The 13,559-nt window shown below is 32.4% G+C and overlaps 1 protein-coding gene across 7 annotated transcripts in view; it reads left to right on the forward strand.

Annotated features, from left to right (window-relative positions):
* The first annotated feature begins 5,390 nt into the window (after nucleotides 1–5,390).
* The window catches only part of TGH (SWAP (Suppressor-of-White-APricot)/surp domain-containing protein), a 199,770-nt gene continuing 191,601 nt past the window's right edge, over nucleotides 5,391–13,559 (forward strand). For 2 of the 7 annotated variants that reach the window (XM_089826310.1, XM_089826314.1), the window contains exons 1-2: nucleotides 5,391–5,564; nucleotides 7,510–7,739. In XM_089826310.1, the coding sequence (XP_089682436.1) occupies nucleotides 7,605–7,739 (135 nt within the window). In that variant the 5' untranslated portion in view covers nucleotides 5,391–5,564; nucleotides 7,510–7,604. Of the gene's footprint in view, nucleotides 5,565–5,595; nucleotides 5,697–6,594; nucleotides 6,614–7,509; nucleotides 7,740–13,559 lie in introns of those variants that run through there. The other 5 variants (XM_089826315.1, XM_089826313.1, XM_089826316.1 and 2 more) reach the window with 5 other exon arrangements.

Consider the following 13,559-nt stretch of genomic DNA (forward strand, 5'->3'; position numbering starts at 1 on the left):
ACGATCTTCTTCACTTCCACTAAATAGCTCGATAGCCTCTACTACACTCGATTTGCATTGAACTTTGTCTCTAAAGCTTGGTAAGCATTGTGTAGCTTAGAAAACAATGCAAAATGACTCAAGTGTTCGGTAGACATTGTATTACAACTACTTGGCTTGGGAACAACAGAATCACTTGTTTAACACAACAAACTGAATGTTAAGCTCAATAACAACTATAGAGCTTGGTAGCAGTGTAACCATTTTGACCAAGTGTTGAGTCATTGATAGACAAATTGACCTTAATATCAACAACATTTGTAAAAAATAAATAAAAGTTTTGCCTTCCCTAGAGAATATATATATATACAATAACTCAAATATTAATATATTAATTTTACTAAAAAGTATTTATATTTAATTAGCCAATAAGCTAATTATATTGTACAAACCTCTTGATAGATTTCAATTCCTCATGCCATGGAAAGAAAAAAAAATGGTTACCAAAAAGTGTGAAAAGGTTGAGGACATCATCATCTTTCGATGGAAACTTTAGAAACTCTATCAAATGCCAAAAATTTATAAAATTATGACTTGCAATGTGAAAGCCTGCTACCTAAGTAGAGGTCGCTTTGTGAGAAACTAGAGACTATATGAGTGTGATTGAGGAGGCAGGATTTAGACCACCCATCATAGTCTACCCAAAATTGTATAACTCTTCCATATTTGATATCCATGTTGTACTCTCTTATACTATTAGATATGTTAGATTTGATGCCCAATATGTCAATGCAAACATGATTGTTGTCCAAGTCAATTTTGTTATGAAATGTGTTGACTTCTATGACAAGCTAGTCAGTGATGTTTCCATTCTTGAACTAGTTGAAGAGGTTAAGGAAGGGCCTTTTGTTCTTTGCTAAAATCCTCTTTTTATTTTTGGCACACCAATGAAGGAAACACCATCTCCATTGAAATTTCTAACGGCTTTGATGGTTTCAATTAAGATGGTATAGATGGTAGTGAAATGTTTTAATCACATCATGAGTGGTTGTGGTCGAGAATATTTGAAGTACTTTTATTTTGGGCAGAAAATTTTATAGCAGGGTTTGGATTTAGTGTGAGATCAATATAACCATAATTAGCGAAAAAACTAGCATCCCCCATGAATATGAGCTAATGACTATTCTTTTGGGTAAATCCGGTAAGTGCAAAATTAGTATTCTTGTGATTGGATTGTTGTATAGCACAAATGAAAACTAAAAGAAGGCATATCAAAGCTCAAAATTGGCTTTTCAATATTATTATTAGTTCCTGCCTTTGGCAGGATACTATTGTTTTCGTTCAATTCAATTTTTCAATTTAACTAACCAATCAATTCATAGGATCTAAAAGATTAAAAGAAACTTCAAATGTTTATATCTTTTTCTAATTTTTCATTATTTTATAAATCACATTTTTTATTCATTGTATTGGACTATTCTATTTTTGACAATGAAAATATTCAATTTTCTCCAACAAAATACAAATATTTTTTAACAACTCTACCATGTATTAATGAATGCATTAATTATAACTTTATCTTTTCTAAATTTGTGACAAATAGCTTAACTTTTTTAAAAACAGTCATTTTTATCTTCCACCTCACAAATGAATGTCTAATCAATATTAATTATCACTATCTATTTTTCTTACCAATTTCAAATATAGATATCTTAATCAAATATAGAGTTAAATATTTTATATTTCTTATTTTAAATACATTTATTATTCAAGATAGTTTATGAAGAAGAAGTCATATGAATTTATAGAGTTAAATGTTTTATATTTCTTATTTTAAATATATTTATTATTAGTTTTACATTGATGCTTATTTTTGTAAAATGTTATTTCTTCAAGTTTACACTATATTTTACTAGCTATCTTACCAAGTTCAAATATAGAGTTAAATATTTTTTATTTCTTATTAGTTTTACATTGATGTTTATTTTTGACAATTGTAAAATGTTAATTTTAAAAAATTTACACTATGTTTTACTAGCTACTATTTTACAATTTTTCTCAATTTTTTTAATACCATTAATACTACCCCTCAAACTTACTACATAATTTGTTACTTTGATTTAAGTAATCAACAATTTTTTTTTAAAATTAAATATTTCAACTTATAATTGAATTGGTAGAAATGAGTAGTTCATTCATATAATATAATTTTTATTGTTATTTATATATTTCTTAAAATAATAAAATAATTAATATTTTTAAAATTCTCTACAACTCTAATTATTATTCTACCTTTACTTGTCTTTATAATAACACATTGTTCTCTCTTTTAGCTCTCTCTTCGTATACTTCTTTTCTATCTATAAATCTATATTTTCCTTCCTTTCTATCTATAAATCTATATTTTTCTTTTTTTCCAATTATATGATTGAAGTGTTTGTTTGATAGCTCTGTGCTTTTAGGCTCAAAGTAGCTGAAAAAGTTTATCGTCACCAAGTTTTTGCTAAAAATTGTAAATAATTTAATTTCTCCTTCATACAATACTACTTTAGTCAACCATAAAAACATGAAGGAAAGAACTTTGGCACATGCGCCCCTTGTTCTATTTACTTATAGTCACTAAACTTCTATACCTCCATGTATGTGCATATAAAGGAGAAACCTTATATATCAAGGAAACTATTAGTGAAAAAAAGATGCTTTCAAAAGTCTCTTCCAATGAGGAAAAGACAAAAAAGTTGAAGAGTCATAAGAAGGGTGGAAAATTTGTAAAATCTAATAGCCTCCATTGGAATATAACTCAAATATAAGCATTCTATTAATTAGGATTGTTATATTAATTATCATCATCCTCCCTCTTGTTAGATCACTTTTAGATCAATTTTGAGAGAAGATAAATACATACAACTTACATTCAAAAACTTGCCTTTTTTTCATTAACAAGCCTACCACCATGACCATATGTTTTACTATGGTTTTATAAAAAAAATCTTATTATAGATATGTATAAATAATTCATTATATTGTCATAATAAACATAAAGTAGATTCCTTAGTAGTCAAAAGACCCCATAGAGAGTACCTTACTGTGAAATATAAGATTTTTAAATTTTTTTTATTAAAATGGATTACAATGAATAGATGTTTGAGGAGCTTGAAATGTTGATGAAGGCTGCTCCCCTTTATAACACAAACACATAATGAAAATAGAGAAACAAGAACAATTCGCAAGAACTCAAAACTAACTTCTTATTATCTCCAAAAGTATGAAATTACAAACATTGGAAATAATACATGCAAAGGCAAATGGGAAATTTACTTACAATATTCTATAAGATAGAGACACCACCAATATCCCAAAATCGTCCTAGACAACCCTATAGATGTTCTTTATATAGATAATTTTCCACTTCCGAAGAAGGTTCTTGATATTTAGCCCTAGACCTTGAGGCCGACTAGGCCCCAATAAATTTCAAAGGAATTTCATTTTCTTTGACTTAGGTAGCACAACTTCTAGAGAACATAACTCATCTACCATTGCTCAAATTGATTATTATTACCCCTTATCAGAAATGACACAAACTAATCTACAACACATATCTTGAGAAAGCTTTAGTCAACTAAGGTTGTACCCATTTTCAAAGCCTCTAAAGCCTTCAAAATTAAGCTCGAAGTTTCTATACCTCATTGCCAATACGTAATTTTTTAGTAAATCCACAAATATGGTGGGTATTGCAATGAAACTTTACTTGCAGGTTGATATATGTAAAATGAACCTCCATGATGACATAAAAACATTTTGAGGTCAAATGACGAACTTACTTAAAATAGTAAGCTTCCAAAAATAAGAACTCTGCACTGAAATAACCCTTATTGAAAAGGCAAAACAAAAATATTTTTAGGTGATGCAAGATTGCCCTTACACCAAGGATGCTCTTGCATCACATTAGTGATTTGATTGTCAAATAGGTAAAAGCCCCTCATAGAATCTTAAATTTTGTAGTGTTTAAGAACTTGGATGGTGGTTTCAATTTTTTTTATGGACATTGTGTTTGTCAACATAAAGGATGTTAGACTACATGCATTTGGTATGAGTTTTGATTAAGAATATTTACCATTGTAAAATAATGAAAAAATGAGAAATTTAATGTTGAATTGATGCTTCATGAAATGTCATTCCAAAAAGCTATACAATTAATACAACTATTGGAGTGTTCAAAATCCCATGCCAAAAGAAGTATGAGGAAACTAACCAATGCACTTTGAACTCCTCTAATAAACATGCATTTCAAAGTCATTCATAAGATTGGTAAGACAAATTTGATTCTACTAAAACAACAAAAATCCAAATAAGAAAATAAATGGTCAATACAATTTCAAAGTAAAAAAATGTATGAATTATATTTACAACTACTGAAATATATAATAATAAAAAATTAGAATATTAATATCATATCCTATAATAATTTAATAAAAAGGATGTATGCCGGTATGGTCTCTCACATGCATGAAATTTATAGATTTAATCCTAAAAATTTACAGGTTCCCTCCTCTAGAGAACATGTTGAACTAAAACTTTGGTGGGTTCTTAAGGGGAAGCTTAAGAAAGTATGACATAAGGCGTGTCAGTAGTGATAGCAATAACTCTTTAACAATAGATAAATCTCTTAAAGGAAACTAATATTGAAGAGAAGGTTCAAACAATCATCCCAAGTTTGCAATTACTTTATTAATATTTTAAATTTTTTTTTAAGGGAAACTCATTAATTGTGATAAGCAATCTACCTAATTTAAAATTGGTCTGAAAAATTCAAAAGTAATCTTATTGTCTCCTAATTATCTATCCTTGTGTTATAGGTTTTGAAGATACATTTTACAATTTAAAGTTGCAGATTCAAATGTAAATAACATGACTATTGTAAATGTTGTGTAAACAATATGCATTGTAACGACATTACATATAACTTTGCCAATAGAAATTGTAAATTGTAAATTGTATCTTAGAGTCATACAAATTTAATTTTCTCTTATATAATCAAAATAATTATACTTACCAAAAGCAATTCTAAATCTTTGAACTTTCAACATAACCATTGCACCTCATTATGCAAATAATAGTTTTATATTCAATTCATATGAAAATTATTAAAATAATATATAAAACATATGTAATGATTTGCGACGATGTCTATGCGGTATCAAAACGACAAATTTTAATTATATATAAATTTAAGATATAAGTTTAAAATGATTTTTAAATTAATTTTTTAAAATAATAAAAAGCCTTTTTGATACCGGCATAGACATTGGCTTGATTTGCTATTGAAAATAATAATAATAAGTACTTAAAAATAGAAATATCTCCAATATTTCTCCACACACATATATAGAACTATTTAAGCAACAATCTAGAAATCCCGTGGGGAACTGCAAATCATAATTATTTATTTCTAATTATTAGAATGACCAATTGACGCAACAACTTACAGTGGGTGTCTGGGACAACGCTCGAAATGTTCGCAAGGCGATCACAGCGAAATGTGTTTTTCTCACTTCTCTGTACGAACTGAAAATCTTTCAATCAAGGTACGCCACTGCTTTGAAGCTGTTCATTTCCTGTACTTATACTATGTGTTTTATTAGAATGGAGAGTTGCGGGGGATCTTTTTTACTCTGCTTTTCTTTTCTCTAAAAATGAACGACAGAAGCTTTCGCTGGGTTAGGCCCGTTTTATCGAATTTCAATATAAATTGTACAAATAATAATAAGTAGCGTAATTTGTGGATTGTGAACAATTCTAATGTTTATAATTACACCTGTTTTATGTAACTTTGAATAGTGAAATAGAATTCTGAAACTTTGAGAATGGCATCAGTTATGAAACGCATTGATAAGCCGTGTTGTTTGACATGACAAGAGACTTTAGGGTTGTTGCGTCCGCGTTTGATTATAAGGTTTATAATGTTATTGTAGGTTATAATGAACTAAAATTAGGGTTGCATGTGCATTGTAATTGAATTTTGAGACTGGCACGTTGATGTCAGGGTGTGCTTTGATTCATATCGACTTTTATCTTGGGAGTACGCATCTTTCTTTAATCGAATTACATCGTTGAATATGAAAATTGTATATATATATATATGTCTGCAATGTTTTAAAGCGGAGCTTACTGCTGTTAAGAATTTTTACTACCAATTGCTTTGGTATAGGAAGATTTGACACATTGTTTTCTGGCATACCAGAAACAAAATGCATACCTATGGAAACTTGAAAAATCTTCTCAACCTTTTGGTGGTTGGAGACATTCAGCGTGATGATCCAGCGATCATATTTTTGCTTTGTGAATCTTCGGTGGGACTATGGTTCACCTTTTTATGCAGTGTTGGATATACTGCTGGAATTATGGGCTAACTAATTGTGGGGTTTGGATTTGAACCCAGGTCATGCTTTCATGATTGTACCCTACTTACCATTCTACCATTACAACCAGAGTTGCTGGAAACTTCCACCCTAATTGTCAGATATATGTTTTCTTGTACCAGACATGAATATGAAACAATATGGCTCAGATACTGTATCTAGGCACATCCAAATACAGGCCCATAACTGGGCTGTGTCCGGCCAGGCCAGTGGAGGTATCTGATTTAGGCTTCAACAAGAGCATCAAAAAATGATTGTAAAAATACATATTACTAAACTAAATTGGGCCTAGTGGTGAATGTGTGTGTTCCGTAGACTAGAGCAGTATCGGTGTCCATCTTAATATCTGTTTCCATGCATTGCTTATGACAACCTCTTTGACATTTCAATATATTTATTGTTCAAATGTTGATTGGGGTAATTTGAAGTCGTCAATGCTTATTTGATCATGCATTGCTTATGACAACCTCTTTGACATTTCAATCTATTCATTGTTCAAATGTCGATTGTGGTAATTTGAAGTCGTCAATGCTTATTTGGTCAGTGAGTAGTCACCTTATAACTTCATTTTTCTTCCTTGTACTTATTCTATACTTTCAAGGGATTATTGCAATTGCTAGACAAAAAATTGAGCAGCCACATTCAGATTATGGTGATTAACAATGGTTACATTCTTTCAATATTGGAGAGATAGAATTATCTTCATGCATGGTTTGTTATTGCAGCACCCTGAAATCAAAATAATATTCAGTTTGTGTGTGTGAGGACAGTCACAGAGTGGCAACATATAGAAGTGCCGATGATTTTTTTTTGATCTCTCTATACAAGATCGATTTACAACATTAGTTTCTGTTGTCAAAACCCATCCCTAAGTATGTATTGAGTCATAATTCTAGTTAAGGAGGACTAACACTGAAATGCACTGTTTTTGTTATACATACCATGACTTGTGAAGCATACTTTTCTTTAGTGATCACTACCATGTTCTTTTATAGTCATTTTCAAGATATTGTCCCACAAGACTTGGCATGTTATATGTACATTGGATTATTGCTGGTGTAATCTTTTGAACTTTATGGTAACTTGAACATTTTTTTGTTCTGGCGTACAGGTGAACTAGAAGCTAAGTCTGTGAAAATTGTAACTTCTTGAAGTCTCTATCTTGTGCTTGGCAATAAGCACTTTTCTCTTTCAAATTTAAACATAATGGGGAACGAGGATGATGGTGACTATATTTTCTATGGCACACCAATTATGAGAGAAGAGGAATTGCAAGTTCGGAAGAGAAAGATTTCTTTGGACACAGGACAAATCCGTAGGCTTCCCCCATGGAAACAAGAGGTCTGTATAATGCCTTTTTTGGTTTCGTTGGTCAAAAGCCCAAAAGCTTTGAGATGGTTTTGAGTCAATCAATTCTGTGTCATGTCCTGATCTTTTTGCTGCCTGTTAAGTGTTTCACTGAAAATAGTAAATTATTACTTATATGCAGAAGATTACTGTCCGTCTTTCTAGTATATAAAGTTTAAGGAATATCAGCTCTCCTTGATACTTGATTATCTGAAGTTACCCTAAAAATATTATTGAATATTCAATTATCTAGTTTTTCTCTCACAGCTATCAATTTTTTTTAATCGTATGCTTCTTCACATTCCTTTGGTAGTCGCATCTGTCTTGTTTTGGCTTCAGATATACAATTGCTCATGTGTGTATTTCAGTAAGCTATAATTCATTCCATGATTTAACAATCCGATTTTGGTCATAGGCTTGGAAACAGGGACCGTACTCAATGCAGAATCAGCAATTGGAAAATGCAAGAAGCTTAAAGATTTTTTAATTATTTAAAAAGTGTTAAATAAATACACAATAATCTTATCAAATAGAAGATGTTTTGTTAACATACTCAAGTATACATCGATCAAATAACTACAAATGTGAATTTTAGTAGAAGAAAATAACACTCTCTCTCTCTCTCTCTATATATATATATACATATATATATATATATATATATATATATATATATATATATATATATATATATATATATATATATATATATGCCCCATCTGGGAATCCTTGGAACACAAGGATAAAATGTGCACTGAATGATTTTTTTTCCATATAATATGTTACCTACAACAAAGCAGAGTAACCGACAGCATCAAACAAAGAAGAATCTCAAGGAACATGGCATAAACAACATGTTCATAAACACAAGTGAGTCTTGTTAACACTTCCAGAGGTTTCCAAACCACTAACCAAGTACTTGGAATGGAGAACATATGTTCCCGAGAATACTACAAGAGATCCGGATAATCGTCCATGAATCACAAGAGGGAGATAAGATCACTAGTGAATCCAAAGCTAGCCTATTATGAATATTGGGGCCTCTATTTGAAAAAGGGTATCTAGAACAATAATTAGATTTCTCGAAAATAGACGAAAGTGCCCACTGTTTTTAATATGGTACAAGCATGCAATTTATTGTACGATAGAAGGGTGGGTGACACATGACATGACATCTTGGGTCGTATAACATTGTACCAAGCTTCATATGGACCTTATTCTAGAAGTCATAACTTTTGCATTCGATGTTTGATTGATTTTGTTCAAAAAGCATCAGAAAGCTATTGACAAGCTCTATGGCTGTATGGACTTAAAACCATTCTAGAACATCAACATTTTTACCACCACCCAAAAGAATCAAGCATAGCCCTGAATGGGCAATTGTTGTTGCCAAAACATGCAATGGGTAGGAACAACAAAAGAGTAGGCATGCTGATACCAACCTATGACATGAAAAGAAAGCTAGCTCCACATTAGGGAGTACTAGGTATATGCATACCAAGGTGGTGGTCACTCGATTACATCATTAACATAACTATAAAGCATAAATTTACGAGATGAAATCAAACATCAATACTTGCAACATCAAAATATATGCATACCATCAATTATCTATGCAATAAAGAGAGTATACAAGCTCCAAATCCTATAGTTGGAGGGAGTCTGTCTCTGTTCATTGGTCCCTTGCAAAGGTATAGTTTAGAAATGCCTCCCTATCACATGGTACTTGTAGACCTAGCCCACTGTGCTCATAGAGATAGTAACCCAACCACAGTGAAAGAGTACACTCAAACAATGGTTACACACACCATACAATATGCAAGACTCAAGGGTGACACAACAACCCAAGGTGACAAGGGCATTCACGCACTAGACAAGCAAGGAAAGGTCACTACTCAACTAACAGAGTATCAAGTGGAGATTCAGGAATAGAGTGTCATCAAATGACGTGTGAGGGCCTATATGGCTTTGAGCCATTCGTCTCTCATCAAGGACACTCTAAGCCATATCAACATCTGTAGATGACAAGGCTAATCAGTAACATATCTATGTCCTCAAACCATGAAAAGGTACTAGGCCAATCAACGTCCATAGACTGTGGCAAGACATACCATATCTACATTCTCAAACAACAACAAGGTAGTCTTAAGACTCATTAATCTTCTATTTTGTTTTACCCAATTTATGTATAAGGTTATCAATTGCTTATTAAGAACTCAAGCAAGGTTACCTTGGAGCCCCTTTGTGCTTGGGTACACTATGAAGAGCCACTCCATCCCACTATTCAACACAACCCAAAAAGGCATAAAAACCCCACAAAGCTCAAAAGCCCCAAATCCCCAAAATGCATCACATAACTTGATTTGTCTAAAGCCAAGAGTGTAGGTCCTATAGGATCCCAATCTAGCATACTAAATGTGCTCGTGGTACCCTCACTATGTATCCTAATTGCAGTCGAATCAAGCATCGAGGCAAAATCACAATAATGCAACAAGCTAGATATACATGCACACAACAAACTCAACTGGGCACTGTGCTAGGAGCATAGATTTGTCCACGAATCCAAAAACCACAAAGTAAAACCATGGGATGATTGGAAACATGGAGGACAGTCCATTCCATTTCTCGAAAACTTGCCAACAAAATCCCTACACAACTTTGGGTCACACGCAAAACAATGCAACAAAAAAAACACTTAAAAATTCAAACTTCTTAGAAGTTGACAAAATGAAAACCCATTGCCCCTTATGCCTCTTGACTACCAAAATTCAAATAAAATCTAATTTGTAGTCACATATGCAAATTCCGACAGCATAACAGTGCCAAATCTTTAAACCCTACACACAACAAGCATGAAAAGGTTGTTCCTGACCAATTGGCCACAAAAATAAACAAACTTGTGGGGGGACACTAGTTCTCATCCCACAAAACTGAAGCAATCAAGTTCAAGCGAAAAGACAAAGCATAGGGAAAGATCCAAAGAGCCCCACCTCACTCAAAAGAGCAAAACCCAATAAAATGACATGTGGAAAGAAAACTTCGCTAAATTGGATGAAAATCTTGGCAAAGGATAGGAATCATGCCACAAATCCAACGAGCTATCACTTGCAAAATCTGATGCACGAGTCACTCCCAACAAGCAAAACATGATTTTCTCCAAATGTTTTTTGGAGCAAAATCTGGAAACTCCAAATGCTGAAAGTTAAAACTGAAGTATAAGCTCACTTTTCGCCCCTATAAGTACTTTTCCAGAGTGACTTATACATTAGATCATTTAGACATTTAAATATTCAATTGGCTCCTTAACCCAAATTAAATAAATTGATTTGAGGTACATGGAATTCAACTATAACAAATTAGCCAGTAAATTAAAATTAAATAATTAAAATCCTAAAATGCACTTTAATCAACATTTAAAATAAATTTGCTTGCGATAGTTGCAAAGTTCTAGCTGTACATACACGCTCATGGGTCAAATAACATCATGTATCATAAAATCTGAATTTACCATCATGTACCAGAGGGATAGTAATAAGAGTAATAGGGATACGTCCATGCAGGGACAACATGGGCTCAATATGCAAGGTCAAGGTCACTATCACTTGGTGCCATTGCCGGGGATATAGGTGTACACTCAATTCTTTAAACTTAGGATGAATGTACTTGGTACTTGTTCACAGAAACATGCAAACATCAAATGTAGATGCTCAATATACAAATAGTCAAAGCACATATATCGTAGAGAATCACAATGAAAGAGGAGACACCACACATATCTCGCAAGTGACTATGACTTCCTCTCTCTTTGTACTAGCACCACCAGGCAAAATATGTAACATTGGTGCAATGCAAAAATACACAACATATAATCATTTCTAGGCTATTCTAGTGCATATAGGTAATCATTTCTAGGCTATTCTGAGCATCTATAACTAAGGTAAAAGATAAATCCTCTAGGCTATTTTGACCATCTATCAACTAAAGTTAAAAGACAATCCAAAGTGTACAAGCACCCAACCACAAGAGTCCAATAAACATCATCCAAATGCATAAACCATAATCCAAAATTTGAATACAATATAAACCCGAGATCATCATAAAGCATCATGTCACATCATTAGCATCATCATGCAGATATGATCAAACTAAATAAAAAAATAGTCCAACTTCTAACAGCTACGTTATTGACAATCAAATAATTTATAGTAATTGATCCAACTCATCATGCAAATAATCAAATAATAACAACCGACATATCTCTTGTATCAAAATAACCATGGTAAATAATACAAACACGAGAGGTACTACATATGTGTGTGTGTGTGTGTGTGTGTGTGTGTGTAGTACCTCTCGTGTTTACATGTATATGTGTATATATCTACATATACATATATATGTAGTACCTCTCGTGTTTGTATTATTTACCATGGTTTTTTTGATACAAGAGATCCGCTGGTTGTTGTTATTTGATTATTTGTATGATGAGTTGCATCGATATATGTATATGTATATGCATATATATGTGTGTGTGTATGTATGTAGAATATGAAACATACAACATCAAAACAAACATCAAAACTAATTTTTTTTAGTCGATGGCTCAAAGGAGGTTGCATTACCCATCTGAGCATAACAAGTCATGCATCGACATCTTAGATAGTTTGTGGATTATGTAGCCATGATATATGCTTGTGTATCAATCATAGTTCAAAAATTTTGCGAACTCGCCATAGACTCAGATAGACTCATGAGTCTATGAGCGAGCTGAGTTGACTTGCCACAAACTCCCGAGTTGAGTCTAGGAGAGTCAATCGATTGGACTTCAGAGTTTTCGTTTAAAGACTCAAGACTTGGACATGGACTCGGGAGTCCTTGAATAAGGTTCTTGGCATTCGTTGACAATGCCTAGCTAGGGTTAAAACATAAAAGAAAATCACTTCTCATCACTGTTATGATTTCTCATGCTCAAAACAGGTTTGTAAGGTTTGAAGGCATTAATTTCTCATCACTGTTATGACTTACCTTGATGAAGGTATGCCAATCATGCATTGTCAACCCTAACCCAAAAACATCTTTCTTTGATAAGAGGCTGCTTATGTTTGCAACAAATCCTATGGGAAATTTAGTTTTTTGTATGGCTTCTTTTATGGCATCACTTTGCTGTTGCATTAATAACCAAGGAAGGGCACTTGTATTAATCTAGTCTTCATTGCTATTTGATTCAATGAAAAACTTCAATGCATGATTCAATTCATGAATGTCATTACAAATTTTGACAAATTTTTCTTTGTGACACCTTCCATCCAATATTTTTCATAGTGTTTCTATTACATTCTTTCCAATATGCATAGTATCAAACAAATGCACGATTGGGAGGTGCTCGTAGTATGACAACCTACTAAATTGTCTAGGATAGCTCTTTAGTCCTTTTGAAGTTCGTCATCAATGCCTTGACGACCTTCACGAACATCAATTACATCATTAGTAAAGAAAAGACAATATCTTACATCATTAGTAAATAAAAGACAATATCCAAATATAAATTTCAAACAAAAACCATAGGATGGAATGACATTACCTTGATGGTTTATTGTATTGTTTTCTAACTTCCATAGGTGAGGTCATTCTTCGTAGCTTAAATGCCGTTTCTTTTTTCCCTTTGAAAAGATGGTTTTTGGTAATTCAATACTTATGATTTTTGTGAAGAAACTGCCTATACTCATTGAGCACTTGCTTTCCTAAACTTTTTGAATGAGGAGATTTCATCTTTGGACCACAAACTAGAATGCAAATTTTCCCTTTGTCTGAAGACCT

Source organism: Cupressus sempervirens, chromosome 4 (assembly GCF_028749045.1).
Source record: "Cupressus sempervirens isolate cs-2001-9-10 chromosome 4, ASM2874904v1, whole genome shotgun sequence".
Lineage (NCBI taxonomy): Eukaryota > Viridiplantae > Streptophyta > Pinopsida > Cupressales > Cupressaceae > Cupressus > Cupressus sempervirens.